Source organism: Microtus ochrogaster, chromosome 6 (genome assembly GCF_000317375.1).
Source record: "Microtus ochrogaster isolate Prairie Vole_2 chromosome 6, MicOch1.0, whole genome shotgun sequence".
Lineage (NCBI taxonomy): Eukaryota > Metazoa > Chordata > Mammalia > Rodentia > Cricetidae > Microtus > Microtus ochrogaster.
Genome location: NC_022013.1, coordinates 1,920,222 through 1,936,294, shown reverse-complemented (window position 1 = coordinate 1,936,294; position 16,073 = coordinate 1,920,222). Strand labels below are relative to the sequence as shown.

Sequence of the window (16,073 nt, the reverse complement as noted above, 5' to 3'; positions counted from 1 at the left end):
AAGGGACTGCATCATCATCTCAGTGACACCAAGGGACTGCATCATCTCAGTGACACCAAAAGCTGATATTGTTTGTGTTGTAACTTACATATGTGTGTTCTACACAAAACACGGGATTCATACCACTAGCTCTGATTGTCTTGATGACAGAATTCTGTCTTATATATTTAAAATCTTAGGTCCTAGCTCAATATAAATAGTAAACATCGGTGAGTCATTTACTGTTTTATCTAGCCATTTCCAAGTTGAAAGCACAGCCTCAAAAACCAGAAGACATGAACTCACTGCTCAGTTAGCAGAAAAAGCATGACTCCTTGCCGTTGGGGATGACTTAAACTTTCTACCTGTGAGTACAGATGGTGCTCTGAATGGTAGTGGTCTTGATATTAGGCACATGAATTTCATTTTCTGTATCTATTCCCTTAGACTTATTCTGGGAGGTTCTGCTCACATTGTCGTTTCCTGTGAGCCTGTAGGTTGTAGCTCTATACTGACACGAAGAACATCAGTTGAAGCTATGAAGCCATGCCAGTTTTCACAATGTCTCTCTCCTCATGGTGCACGCTCCTAATCACTCACCCGACTCGGCAGCGGCCGCATTCATCTCCCTCAGCTGGATGGGGCCTATCTGCTACCGTTTTATACACTGGATGTTTAAGCACAGCTATGCTTGTTACTATATCTCGCACAAATGCCAGGTATTTTCACAGCAAAGGCAGGAAATGCTTATCAGGAACGTTGGAAAGCTTGAACTGTGTGTTTATCTTTGTTGTTATTTTTTTCAGACTTTACAACTGAGAAGCATTGAATAATGAAACAAAGCCCCAGAAATACCCATGTGAGCTATGACTTCTGCTTCCGGCTGGTTCTCATTTTCTGATATGATCAGTTTTATTACTCATACAATGGTAACATTCTCACCTATACAATCACAGGCAAGCCAAACTCAGACTCAGCAATGTGAGGAGAGAAACTTTTTGTCTGTTGGTGGAGGGAGTTAGGAACAAACCACATACATCGCTTCAGTGCGTTCATTCTCTATCCCACAATTTTTCCTCAGGGAAGATCATTCATTCCTCCTTTCTGTCTCTATCTCCCATTCCACGCCAAGGAGTTTGCAAGGGAACAGAGGATCCGTCTCTGCTGACATGGGCTACCGCATTAAAAAAAAACAAGTGTGTGTGTGTGTGTGTGTGTGTGTGTGTGTTTGGAAAGGGCAAAGCACTCCACTCTTTCTACTGATGGCAATCTCACAGGGCATTCCACTGGGGCATCATCTTCTTATTTCACTTAATGTGATTGACCTTACGAAATTTAATGAAGTAAACTTACTAAAGTCAGTGTAGGCTGCTTTGTGTGTAGCAGGATGGTTTAGAGACATACAGTAAGAATGAAATGTCATTGTTAGTTTCACAGCTTTGTTAACAGTGCATAAAGTAATTAGCATTAACAATCCTCCCACTCTCTGTGTGTGCTTGTTATGTAAGACATACGTCAAAGTGATTTTTGGCCTGAAAAACTGTAGCAAAACTGGAAGTTGTTCATTGAACTAATATTTTGTAGTGTCATATATATATATATATTTATTTCGAGTTTGTGGAGATGACTTAGCTTTTCGCTGACTCACACATGCATTGTAAGTGCACGTCTGGTATATATTACTGAATATGCTCAACTTTGAAGTTAATCTTGGAGGGTAGAGTAAGGAGAATGGGGTCTGGAGAGATGGTTCCATGGATAAGAGGATATGCTGCTCTTCCAGAGAACCAGGGTTTGCTTCCCAGAACTCAAGTAGGATGCCCACAACCACCATAACCCCCACTCCAGGAGATCTGATGCCTGCCTTCGGCCCTTGTAGACACCTGTACATGTGTGTGCACACACATGTACTCATGGATAAAATAAAATAAACAATAAAGATTTTTCAAAGAACACTAAAAGTTCTTGTTACTCTAGCACAAATCTAGGCCTATCATTTGTTTGATAATCCCTTTCTACTAAAAGTACCCAATTATAAAATGATCATATACACTTTCCGCAGAAGCCTGGAGATACCTTTTGGTCATGACTTGGCCCACATGACTCTTGATACAGAAGACTCTCCGTGTCTGAATGCCCACCCCACATGTTGCTTCTCCATTCCAACCAATGGTCACATTGAGAGCTGTCACAAGAGTGTTTTCAGAGCAGGGAGCCCAGGCAGATGTCTCCCAGTAGAGCTGGGTACAGGAATGGTCATTGCATAGGCGGTGCTCTTGGAGTTCCTGACTGCTAGGACAGGGCTTTCCACCTGGGAAAATTGGAAACGATAAAGAAAACATTAATTATGATGAAGTCATTCATGCTTTTTTTTTTCTGTGACCTAAAGACCTAACCTACAGGATCATTTTAACTCTATGATCAGGAATCTATGTCCTGAACCATAACTGAAGGATAGTGGTACATTCTTACCCCCCAGTTTACAGGCAGCAGGTCCATGTTCAGCAGAATATAAAATTAATTTGGTCTGCTATCTACCTATGGCACCCACATCTGTGAAATGAACTACAAAGAAATCAGCTTTTCTTGGATATTATTTTGTTTGCCCAAGTTAATCAATGAGATAGACTAGCCAACAACCTTGAAGTGACACTATGTCAAATGCATGCTGTCTGCACGTGAATCAGTGACACAGACAAGGCTATGACCTTGGAGTGACATTATGTCAGACACACACTATATGTAATTCCCTTTCTTAGGAATGATGCTATGTTTCTCAGAGTGCCACTTGGGAAGTACTGATCCTCCACGAAGCATTTCACTGTGAGTTGAAAAATCCAGAGGCATGTATTAAAATCTGGCAAGAGAAAGCTCATCTTAAACCCTGAAATCGTTCTGACAACCCACTATGCCCTGGCAGGGAGACCAGGCAGATGTTCACCTTTAAACCCTTGGCTGAATCAGATAACCAAACTTCATTACTATCTATTCTTTTACATTTTAATTCCGGTGTAAAGAGTGGTGTGTCTCTGAAGTATTGATCTCTCCCTGCTCGTCCACACCACAATGTTTTATTTAGTGGGACAAATGGCTCAGATGCACAGTCTCAACTTTGTTATTTTTATTCTAATACTAATCTTCCACCCTTCATTCTAGAAATATCAAAGCCAGGATATATAAAAGCAGTTGCACTTGGAGATAACAAAATTCTCTTTATTATTACCCTTGCCCTATTTCTCATGATCACAGTACTGAAATCCTGCCTAAGATGTTCCTCACAGCTGGGGCCCCACTCTTCTGCTGCTCTAATGGCACCAAAGACTGAGGAGGCAGAGGTAGGACATGAAAGGAATGGCATGTGTGTCTGGGGACAGAGTCCATTGCTGGGAACGATGGGAACGGCTGCTCCTTTAATTTGTTCTGCAGTTACTGTTCATGTTCCCATATCATCTTTTACTTCCTTCAAAGCTATTTTCATTCTTTCATGTTCTCTCCTTGGCCCCTCACGCTAGGTACTCTAGAAAAGGAAACCAGGGCACTGGTAAGTGCCTTCCAGGTGTTATTGGCAGTTCTTGATGGGAAAGCCAGGTCTCCTATTTCCTCCTTTGGAACCCTTTATACCAGATGGATCCAATTGTGTTCCCAGTTGTATAAGATACCCAAGCCTGAATGTATGACTATATTTTGCTCTCTTCTCTAAACAGTGGAATCAAAAGAGCAACTAAATCATTAGACTGGGACATTTGAGAGTTTAGACTGAAGCAATTTCTGTGGAAATGTGAACCCAGCATAGATAAAATAGAGGGCTCACAGAACAGAATGCAGGTCTGGAAATGAAATGGTTAAAGCCCATTTGAAGAGCAGAGATATCATCTAATTTATCTACACGCATGACAAGAATGTCGCAGATACTTATTCAAAAACAAAACTTCCAGTCGAGGTACTGAATCTGTCACTCACCTTCTCCAGCCAAAGCCAGGAGAGACCGTGACCTGGTTTGCTTGCCATCTGCGTTTTTATTGGAACAGGATTGGGAGCAAGAGGACCAAGCCGTCCATTCACTCAGCACGCAGTCCATTCGGCAGGGGATATCACAAGCCATGCGTTCAGGAGGAGGAGGCACTGGGCAGAGACTCCCTGATACTTCTTCTCCTGGAACCACACAGTTAGAGACAATTGCTTAGTGATGAAAGCGAGGTCAATCCGGGGAATTCATTGGTCCGTTGCTTTCTCTATTATCCTACTTTGTCTTGGAAACCTTCAGCAGGTGTCCAGACCATGGAGTAGAAATATGGATGCACCTTCAGCTATCCATAATGTTTCTGTCAAGGAAAATCTGCCAAGAAGTAACATGATATTTAAAATGGTAGAGAGTAGAGCCAAATTCTCATTTGTCATTCTTCATGGGGACAGTGTTGGCTTCTTCTAAGAACAATTTAGCCACGGATGACTAGAGCTAAGTATGACTGACATGTTAATGGCAGCTCTATGGAACAAGCCTTCATTCATCTCCACAGTGGAGGCCAGGGCGCTCTGAACATCACAGTTGATGCCAGCCATCATAATCCACCCCATAAAGAACAATCTCATCATCCTATTCTCATCCTGGTGCTTTTACCTTAAATACCTAATGTCTAGTAAGATTATCAAATGATTTTCCTTCTTTGTGCCAAGGAATAAATGATCTATTTATAGTGGAAAGGTCCGTGGCTGAAATTACACACTATGTTGACAAAAGTTGAAATCCATTTCAACACATTTGATGATAATCCAATAGAGTTCCAAATAAATAATAGCTGCACTTAAAGTCACAGTATAAAACATGCCAAATATCAAAGATTACCAATTTTGCTATTAACACAAAGTCTTTAGTACCCATTTCTAAATAGTATTTACAATCCTTTGCTATCATATCCTACTACAATTTTTGTAAGTTTTAAAACAAGGCAGGACAGTGCATAACACCAAGCTGGTGGTCAGAATAATGGGATCATTCTAAGTTACTTTTCGTATCTCAAAAGATAACAATGGTTTCTTGAAGACAAAAAAAACACTTTAAGTCTCTTTATTTATCATTATGACAAATTCCTAAGATATAATAATTTTCTCCTCCCCCCCATCCATTCAGAGTCTCCTCATAATCAGAGGACACCAAGAGAAGAGGCGCCATTTATTATTTGAAATAATAACATAAAACATGGGACGAAAGCATAGGAGACAAACAGTTTTGTCCAAATGACTTCACAGTTTGGAAGTGTCCTGTTGTGAGTCTGACAGACAGAAATAGCCACCAAAAACATGAGTATTTACCAAATACTGCCTTCGTGCAGACTGCGTATTTACATATATCGTGCGTTTGTACGATAACCCTTAGGAGAAGCTCATGGGGCGGTGTGTCAGAATGCTCTACCTCAATTCACTGAGAAGGAGTCCATGGGTCAGAGTCCAAACCTGGCTCATGGTTACCCCTGGGACAATGGGAATCAGAGCTAAACCCCTAATTCCCAAGCTTCCATTATCACATTATATATGCTATGTCTAATCCCCTGGAGATGGATATTCTCTTCCGAGGAAGTAAATAAAACACCCTGACAGGAAGCCTGCCTCCAGGAGAAGACAGTGTGTGGTGAATATCTGCATTCATATTTGTAAATGAGGCCAGGCTCATTGCCCTTGAGGTACAAATAAAATTTTTCAAGCATATTATGAGAAGTAATAGAGATTCCAGCAGATAATCAAGCCGAAAGCTCAGCTCCAATCATTCTCTTTCCAGTCTCAATCTATTTTCAGGTTGAGTCCACAGAGTGAACCCACCCCCTCCACGCTCACATAGGAAGTCATCTAGGGGCACCTCATTCCCACATGCGGAAGCCAGCAGGCCGCGTGGGGGGGGGGAACCAAACTACAGCTAATCAAAATTTAATTCCCACTCTTGTGAATATGATTAGCATAATCTTAACACAAAGCATTCTAAAGTAACAGTCTGCAAAGAGCATTTCCAGGAAGGAGAGATACAGAAATCTTATGAAAAGTGGAAGGGGCACACAGTGCATTGAGAGGTACTGGGTTGAACATGGGCAGTGCGGTTAGAACTGACGACATTACCGAATATTGACAATGAGAGCAGACATCAGAAATTTCCCAGGAAATAAATGGGATGTAGTACTTTACCACAACAGCACATCAATGGCCACACATTCTCCTTTAAAAAATGTCTCTCTAAAACAAATAACATCTTTTAAAAAAAAAAAAAAACCTATGCTTTAAGAAAACCTAATATTAAAGAATTATGAAATTGGCTATAATTAAAGGGGTGGAAACTATGAACATGACTTCAATGAAATAGAAACACAGGCTCAGAGTAATGAACCTCCCCAGAGCTCACGTTCATGATGCAGGTAAGTTACAGACATGTGAAATTAAACTTGTTCAAAAGTAAGTAGTGAATAAATGATGCAGACAGAAAACACTGTCGTCATTCATGACAGAGAACCTGTTGGAATTAGCCAGTGTCGTGATATGTCTTTAGCGTGAAGCAGAGGTAGATCAAGATCATTGACAATGAGGGGAGGATGCCTCAGGAAAGGGGAGCACCCCTTAAGTCATATAGTTATATAGAAGGTAGACAATGCTAATCACCCCTGAGATGATAACCCCCACACTGGGACAGTTATTTGCCATTGTGTTCTAATGGATAACAAAAATGTGTGCACATCTTCTTACTTACCTACCTTCTTTGCGCTCCCTTTTGTTCAACCTTCTCAGGACCCAGATTTTTATCTCCTCTCTAGGTTTTACACATTCATTACTCTCAGCATTCACTTCAGGTTCTCAAACACTTTCCAAAACAAAATTACCCTGTGAACTGATATAGTTATTACTGATGCCATGCAAAGACAATACACCCAGCAACATTCTGCTAGATTGCCCTTGCAGGCTAATGAAGGTCTATGGACAAACAGGTCAGAGTGGCTTTAAGGAAACCAAACAGATAGGCATAAGCTGTCCCTGAAAATCTCACTGTCTTTTCGTATAAGAAATCTCACTAAAGAAGAATTACACAGGGCATTCTTGCAGCAACGTGTCCCAATCAGGTGAGTATGGAAAAAGAATTGTAGCTACCAGCAACAATTCTGCTCTCAAGAGGATCACTTAACTCCCTTTACTTTCTGTTATCTCATTGTAATAATGAAATAAGAACATCACTTTTTGAGGATAGCCCAAGGATGATGGATTACTTAGATAACACAAATAAAACTTAGTAGAACCCAAGGAAGGTTTTGTATAAGACCCTTACCGGCTGTTATTTTCAAAATGCACACACACATACACAGACACACACACTCACACGCACATTCACACACATTCACAGCAATAGATTAAGGGTATTTTTATTCAGTAGATCTCAACTTTTACATTGCAATCATGGAATACACTAGCTTTTCCTTTCTACTGGGTACAAATCAGTGTCTCTGTAGGCTCACATGATTGACAGAGATATTTATAATCATATAACCCACTTTGTTGATATAATGAACTAATAAACCCTTCAAAATCCTATTGCAACATCCGAGCCTAAAAACTCACCTACACGTAGGTCTGTGTGCTCATGATCCAATTATGCATATCAAGCCATAGAGGGAAAGCATACAGGATTTCTTGTTTATTATCTGTCGGATGGATTGGTGAGTTGAACTGACTCCAAGCATGTGTGGAAAACACAGGAACTTATGGGAGAGAAGCTAACCCATTAATGGTAAGTATTCATAAGATCTGATAATCTAATGTCAAAATAAAACAGTGGTATGTAAGAATACAATTAAATTCATCTTCCAAGGAGAATACAAAATTCATTCCAGCCTTCAACAAAATCCCTGGAATCAATGCAGAACAAGACTCTTCTGGTACTTCTCACTAGACTTACTAATCTGTTTTAAGAGGAGGCTTGTTGGTTCCCAGCTGCTCAGGCTTGAAATAACCACACAGAAACTATATCATTTAAAACACTGCTTGGTCAATTAGCTCTAGTTTCTTATTGGCTAACTCTTACATCTGAATTTAACCCATCTCCATTAATCTGTGTATGGTCACATAGCAGTGGCTTACTGGCAAAGTTTCAGCATGTCTGACTCTCATCGTAGCTCCATGGCATCTCCCTGACTCTGCCCTCCTTCATAACAGCATTTAACCTAGCTTTCCTGGCCCACCTAAGTTCTGCCTTGCTATAGGTCCAAAGTAGTTTCTTTTTTCATTAATGGTAATCACAGCACACAAAGGGGACTCCCACCTCACCACATAAAGATAGAATATACACAGAGACTCTGGATTATGTCTATTATTTTGTTTTCTTTAATATTTTTGACTGTGAAGGAGCTAAGTGCAGGGAGATATTTCATTGTATGGGCTTCTAAGCTAAACCAACAATATATACTTTAAAGGTATCTTGTCTTCAAAATTTGGGTTCAAGAATATGTTGTTTTGGAAAAGAGGTTCTTCTTTTGTTTCCACAGAGGATGAGAACCTGTGAATTCATTCTAGGATAATATAGTTTGATGCACCAAGATCCATTGAAAGATTGCAATGAACACTCCCAAAAAATTACTTTACCCAACTGCTGACTGAGATGAACTTATTACACAGGATACATCATGAAAGACATGATTAACAGCATACCAATCAGCAGGAAGTAGTCTAGAGAACTACACCCAAATTCCCAAATATTGTCTATAAATATTTGTTTACATTTAAAGGGAGATATGCTATAGAAATTTGCATTGGTATGGATCCTGGTTTATTGATATAAATTTAAGGTCAGTTTTATTATATGTATTTCTGCTCTTGATTAAGGCATTGTGTTTGTGCAACTCATTTAAAAATGTAATGTATAATTAAGAAATATAGGTAAATAGAAAGTCACCTATGATAGTCAAGATTGTAGTCATGTTAGATTTTCTAGATGTACAGAGATGTATTTCTGATGGATAGGGATTATTCAAACCTTTCAAAGACTACAGAATATGGCATTTAAAATGTCTTAATAACTTAGGACTTTTTATAACAATGAGACATATCTGTTCCTGGAAGCACCACTTACGTCAAAGGGAAAATGGGCACCGAAGAGGCTCCTTACGGAGTTGGTTAGCCATTTGGGCAAGAAACTGCTCTTGCCTGGATTTCTTGATGAACTAGATATGTAGGACCCAGAGAAAAATGACTGTTGAACTTGTCTAAATGTGAGATGGTCCTTCAGGGTTCCAGCTTCATGAGTCTGCCAGACATTCTTCAGAACACAGAAGAAAGTTACTGTCAAACTGCCAATATAGGTAGAACTTTCTTTGAAATTTTCAGCTTCATGGAAAAGTCTGCTGGATACTATGAGCCTGAAGGCTGAAGATGGATATCCCAACAATACAGAAGAACTTTGGGTGAGTGTCCAGGTAGTGAGATGTCTCTGTCAATTCTAGAGTTTTAGAAGTTACTTTCAGTGTACTTCCTGTTTACTTGGTAATATTGTATCCTTTTTGAGTCTTTGATGAAGTTGGAGAATATAGTTATAGTTTTCCTTAGATATAATAAAAGATAAAGTAGATATAAATATTGTAACTGTAATTCTTGCTTGATACCTGTTTTGTTATATATAATTTTACTATGTTAAAGTTAAAACCTTCCTTTTTATTTAAGCAGAAAAGGGGAGGTGATGTGGGATTTCCCTCTGTATGCTGTGATTACCATTAATGAATAAAGAAACTGTCTTGAGCCTGTGCAGAGAAGAGAGGTAGGCAAAAAAACCTAAACTGAATGCTGGGAGAAAGGTATCAGACTAAAAGAGAAGCCATGTAGCCCCACTGGAGACAGATGTTGGAACCTTGCCGGTAGGCAACAAACCTCATGGTAAAATATAAAATAATGGAGATGGGTTAATTCTAGATGTAAGTGCTAGCTAGCAATATACTTAAGCAATTGGCCAAGCAGTGATTTAATTAATACAGTTTCTGTGTGATTATTATTGGGCTGAACAGCTGGGAACCAACAAGGAGCCTATTATAACACATGTCTGTTTATCAGTACAGTGCCATTGAATGGCGCTGCTGACTTATTTTGGTTTTATTTATTATTTGGGCACAGATTGTTGCTAAATTCCCCAGGCTGGATTCTAACTTTGGATCCCTCTGTCTCAGTTTCCTGAGTAGCTTGTGTTATAGATATCCACAACCATGCCTGAATTCAGCATTAGCTATTAGTTAAGAATTTTTATTTTTCAAAAATAAAAATAAAAATAAAAAAAGCTGGGTGGTGGGGGCGCACGCCTTTAATCCCAGCACTCGGGAGGCAGAGGCAGGCGGATCTCTGTGAGTTCGAGACCAGCCTGGTCTACAAGAGCTAGTTCCAGGACAGGCTCCAAAACCACAGAGAAACCCTGTCTCAAAAAACCAAAAAAATAAAAATAAAAATAAAGAATTTTTATTTTTTCCAGTTCCAGTGTATATACTACCTAAGGATAAACTGCAAATAGTTTACTGATAGTTCTTTGTGGCCACCAAGCAAGAAACTATTCTAAACTAAACATTAGACTAGTTACCAGAGACAGTTTATTTTTCTATCAGATGAATATATTTGACATGCACATATCTTCTATTCAAATACATGTGTCATATTTCTATTACCCCCTTTTATAATAATAAACAAGTAAACAACACAGCATAAAATTCTTAGTTTTGCAACCGAGATTAGGAGTATTCAAAGCAATAAAAGAAAAGAAAAACAACATGAAATATTCACATAAAATATACAGTATGATTTGAAACACAGTCAGGCACTTGGTTATCATGTCAACTTTGAGCTACTTTACTATCCCAGAAATGATGCTCGCTAGCTATTTTATTGATGTTTCTACTTGTAAACTACTGTGCCATCTATAGAAAATATTGAAGACATTATCAAAAATGCTCTACATGTCATAAAAATTTTATGACCTATTTAAATCTCAGAAAAGAATGCCAATAAATGCTGACTAAATGCTTGCCAACAATGGAGCACGCTATCAGCAGACTTTCTAGAACTAATTAAGTGGCATACGTCTGTATTTAATTCCATATTTTAAAGCTAAATATTGTCTCCCCAAAATCAAGCTGCCTCTGGCCACTTATAAACCACGATGCTAATCAGATAAAGAAATGTTTATATTTCAGTGCAATAAAATATGGAGCCAAAGCCAAGGGGGAAGTAGATCTTATTTGTGGTATTGTAATATCATCAGCAATAGGATTGCTGCTTCTGCTTGCTTCTTTAAGAAGTGAACATATACATGTGTACCAATTTACGTGTGCACAGAGACAAACAAAGCAATTTCATGGTGTTATGCTAATAATAATAGTAATAATGATGACAGTGTCAATAGTTGTGTGGAGATAGCAATCGATCTAACATTTAGGGAAGTTGTGGGCTAAACTAGTCATTCTTATTACCAGTAGACCTTTATTGACTGGCCACATTAGCATCATTGGTTTGGTTAGCACTATTGCTATACCTAAAGCATAAGAAGTTTAAAAACTTGATTTTTAATATTTTGCACCTAGTGTCTAAGTTAAGCCTGTAATCAGACCTGTCAGATATTACAGGCTATAGTATTATCCATTCTGATGTGTTGTCCAGTAGGTCACCTTTTACCAGTGTCTTTTTCTTTACATTCTTTCATCTTACAACAAGTTATAGGGAAGGGAGTCTGGAGAAATTATTGTCAGGCCACTAGTTAAAGGAATACAAGAGAGACTTGGCCCAACAAAGGAGATACTTTGATTACCTGGTCTAAGTGACATTGGATGGACTGAACAATGATTTCAAAAGAAGAAAAGGTAAGCCAATAGAAAGAAAGCAAAATTGAGAGGTAGAAGGGTAAAGCAGAGCCCACTTGGAAAGTACGGCGAGTCAACAAAACAGTACAATGTATGCTGCAAAAGATAGTACAAAAGCTGTGGGAAATCATATGAGGCTATAAGAGTGTTTGCAAACTGAAAAACAATAAAGCACTAATCACTGAGAGTAGAAGGAGAAAGAGAAAACTAAGTTTGAAATGAATCCAGAAGATACCCCAAAAGACATGTTAAAATAATAGCACTGCAGGTAAGAAATGGTAGTAGATGAAGAAAAGGTATTTTCAAGGTGAGTGTATTTATGAAAGTCAGGAGTGGCTAAAGCTGAACACTGAAGCAGGCAAGATGCCCTTCAGAAGCCCTTCTACCTGAGCAGTTCCCAGTCCTGATGCTTACAGTATTATCAAGACAGCAGTCAACATTTTGATCATGTAGAAAACCCCCAGCACTATAGAATAATCATATATCCCCTGAGGACTTACTAGAAGGAAATACAAGCATGGTGCTTAGTAGATGCCAGTGAACTGCATATCACATGCATTTAAACGGAAGGAGAGCTGTCACAGGCCTGCACAGCTCTTGCAGAGGAATGAAACTGTTCATAGTTTTTAGTATCCTAACTAGATGACTCACAACCACCTGTAACTCCAGCTTCAGGGAAGTGTCTTTTGAAAATGCAGTCATGTTCACATACCTGCCTATACCCACCCATCGCCCACCTATGCCATGCCTGTACAGATAATTTAAAGGTAATAACAACAGATCGTCAGGGTTCACAACAGTTCTACCTTTGCTATGCTTGCTTTGCAGATGATAACTTCTATTTTTGGACAAGTTAAATAACTGTACAAGGGGAAATGGAAGTTCAAAGATAATAGAGCGGGGTTGGAATCTGAGGAACCAAGCTCTGGAGTTCACAGTTGAGTCAGGACATTCTATCTTCCATTATGTGGGATTCCCCTCTCTATGCTGTGATTACCATTAATGAATAAAGAAACAACTTTGGGCCTCTAGCAGAGCTATAGGGGAACAGAGCTAGGTGGGAAAAACTAAACTGAATGCTGGGAGAAAGCAGGCAGAGTCAGGGAGAAGCCATGGAGCTGCTGTGGGAGACAGATGTGCTGAAACTTTGCTGGTAGGCTACGACCTCATGGTGATGCACAGATTAATGGAGATGGGTTAAATTAAGATGTAAGAGTTAGCTAATAAGAAGCTAGAGCTAATGGGCCAAGTAGTGATTTAAATAATATAGTTCCTGTCTGATTATTTGGGGGCTGAGCAGCCGGGAACCAACAGCAGCCTCTGCAACAGTTCATGCTCTCAGCTTTGGTATTCATAACTTCTCCTTTCTCCTGGACACAGTCTGTGCCTGTCTTCTGGATCCACCAGCTAGAGCTAGTGGGAGTCAGTGCGCTGGAAGCACTGTTACGTAGATGCTCTATCAGTCTGGCTTGAGGAGAGAGGAACTGCCCAAGTCTGGGGACAGAGTCTAGCATCAAGGAGTAAACTACAGTTGTTCCCAAAAAGTCACACAAAACATAAAATGATGCCCCAGCGCTGAAACTCTGTTTCCTTGGGTCTGCTCACAAATTCTATGAGGATATGCATACTGTTTTTGGATGTGTGTGTAAAATGTTGAAAATTACACGCTATGACTTCATTCTGAAGAAAATAAAAGCTTTTATAAAGATTAAAATGGTACCATTGAGCTCCCAGTGCCCAGTGTAGTACAGTAGCAGCCAAGTGAGCGGGTGTCCATTCAGCGTCCCTTAGCACCATGGGTCAAATCAGCTCGTTTTGGAGGAAATGCAGATTACAAAAAAAAAAAAAATCCCTATTTCTTTTGATCTCTTGTAGTATTAAAGAAATGCATATTGTGTCAATGTTGTGCTTTTTGGAGAATCTTATAGGACCTCTAAATGAGCTATTTCTATCAAATCTAATTTCCTTGTTTGGGTGGGAAGCACACCTGCTGCCATGGCTGTTGTCTTGGGTTCTTGTCACTGTCAAATTTCTGGTCCACACCCTTCATATACAGTTACACCCAACACTAAGCAAGTTCCTGCTTCCTGACCAGTCAGCTGGAAGGGGTTTGGGGCTCACATCACATGGGGAGGGGGGAGCAGCTATCAGTACAAGCCTGTTTTGTTAATAAATACTGTGTCCTGGCTTTTATATTAGCCATTCGTACCTTTGTGCTCATATTTCCTTGCCATGCATTCTACATACAGAATGGCAGGAAGCACTTTGTGTTTTCTCTGTATCTTCCCACAGCTACTCTCTCCTGATACAGGAAACTAGACAACACAGTGCCTGGCTTATGCTAACATCCCAGGAGCTACAGCCTTCTCTCTTCATATTTGAATGATCTCCATAAGTCAAGTACACACACACACACACACACACACACACACACACACACACACACACACACACACATAAGCTTTTTTTCTGTATTTTTATATCTGAGATAAGGGTCAGAATTCCATTTTTGTTCACTGACTAGAAACCTGTTTGAAGTTAAAGCATAAAAACTGTTAACTTGCTTCAGGCATTGTGGCAAAACCCTGTTGTTCTAGTACAAAAAGGATCTTGATTTCCAGGCCAGTGTGGGCTACAAAAGGAGCACTAGGCTTCTGTGGGTTATATAGTGATGTCCTTTCTTAATAGAACAAAAAATACCCCACCTTTTCTAGAAACAAGGTATGTTTTAACATGGGGATTATATTGTCCACAGGGCACAGAAAAGGACATAGAAAATAGGGTCTCATGATACCTGTTTGATGTGGAAGTCATGTTTCTTGGGAGTTTTGTTTTATTTTTAAACTGAACAATTTAAGACACATAAGTAAGAAGAACAAGAAAACAAATAATCATCTTCTATAACACAATATCTGCCTTCAAAAGGGAAGCATTGAAACAAACTAATTCTGAAGAAAAAGGGGAAGTGGTGCAATTATTATTTTAATTAAAATGTAAATCAAAAATAAACAGTGCAATATAAAGTAAAAAAAAGCACATATTTTGTTATTTTTTTCTGTAAGTATGTGAGTTCAGTTTTTGAGATAAGGTCTCATGGAACTCAAGCAGGCCTCAAATGCATTTTGCAAGCTGATGATAACGTTGAACTTCTGATTCTCCTGTCTCTACCTCTCAAGTTCTGGGATTGCAAACACCTGCCATTTAATGAATAGGAAGGACATCTGGTCAGATTGTCTTTGACATCCACCAAAATGTGACCTTGAAAATTTAAATCTCTTCAGGCCCTAAGTGTGTGCAGTAAATGCAGAAAGAGACTGACTGTCATCCCCACTTATGCTCCTGGGGCCGATAAGAGATCAAAAGCTAATATAAAGTAATTCCTGGAAAATTGCAAAGTACAATTCATATATAATGTGACTTTTTATTATGGGTGAAAATGAGAAAAATGGGCATTCCAAAGACAAAAATGATCTGGGCGAAGATATTCATCACAATTTTATCCTGGGTGGGAAACTTCCAGGAGAATTGCAATTATTTTGAAAGCATGAGTAATAGCTAGTTAGTAAGCTGTATGGAAAGACTTAGACTAGCTTCCATAACATGTTTACCTTCGGAAAGCATTCCGGTTGCCTGGAATTTTCTTTCCTAATACTGGAAAATCAATACTTTTAAGTTAGACCAGACACGTCAATAGAGTTCACTGATAGCATGTCGGTGATGAATAGCCATCCCTCTGTAATTAACCTTCAGGAACATAATTAAGTGCCCATACATGGGGAATGGATCACAATTTAATTGCACAATTAAGAGGTTTTCAATTTCTCTAAATAACACCAATGGCTAAGAGCGTTCCTGACCACACCATTGATTGCTTTCCTATGAATATTCTAAAAATGGGGAAATAAAGGCAAGGGGTATGAATTTCAAGAAGATTATCCTAGAAAGGAATTGCAAATTTGCTTTTACTCTTTTATTTATAGTCACCCATAACTTTTTAGATTGCCAAACATAAATTCACTTTTTGTATTGTTCAAATCTGGTATGTTTTAGAAAGTGTACCATCTCTGGCATAGACCATGATATAAGCAATTCTGTCAACACACACACACACACACACACACACACACACACACACACACACACACACACACTCATGTATTCTCTCTCTCTTGTTCTCTCTCTCTCTCTCTTTCTCTCTCTCTCTCTCTCTCTCTCTCTCTCTCTCTCTCTCTCTCTGTGTTT

General features: G+C 39.2%; 1 protein-coding gene across 2 annotated transcripts in view; it reads right to left on the bottom strand.

Moving 5' to 3' along the window:
• Thsd7b (thrombospondin type 1 domain containing 7B) overlaps window positions 1–16,073 on the bottom strand; it is an 877,985-nt gene that overhangs the window by 376,969 nt on the left and 484,943 nt on the right. For both annotated transcript variants that reach the window (XM_026779900.1, XM_005348232.3), the window contains exons 8-9: window positions 3,940–4,131; window positions 2,056–2,290 (exon numbers count right to left, since the gene is read on the bottom strand). In XM_026779900.1, coding sequence (XP_026635701.1) covers window positions 2,056–2,290; window positions 3,940–4,131 — 427 coding nt within the window. The remainder of the gene's footprint in view (window positions 1–2,055; window positions 2,291–3,939; window positions 4,132–16,073) is intronic.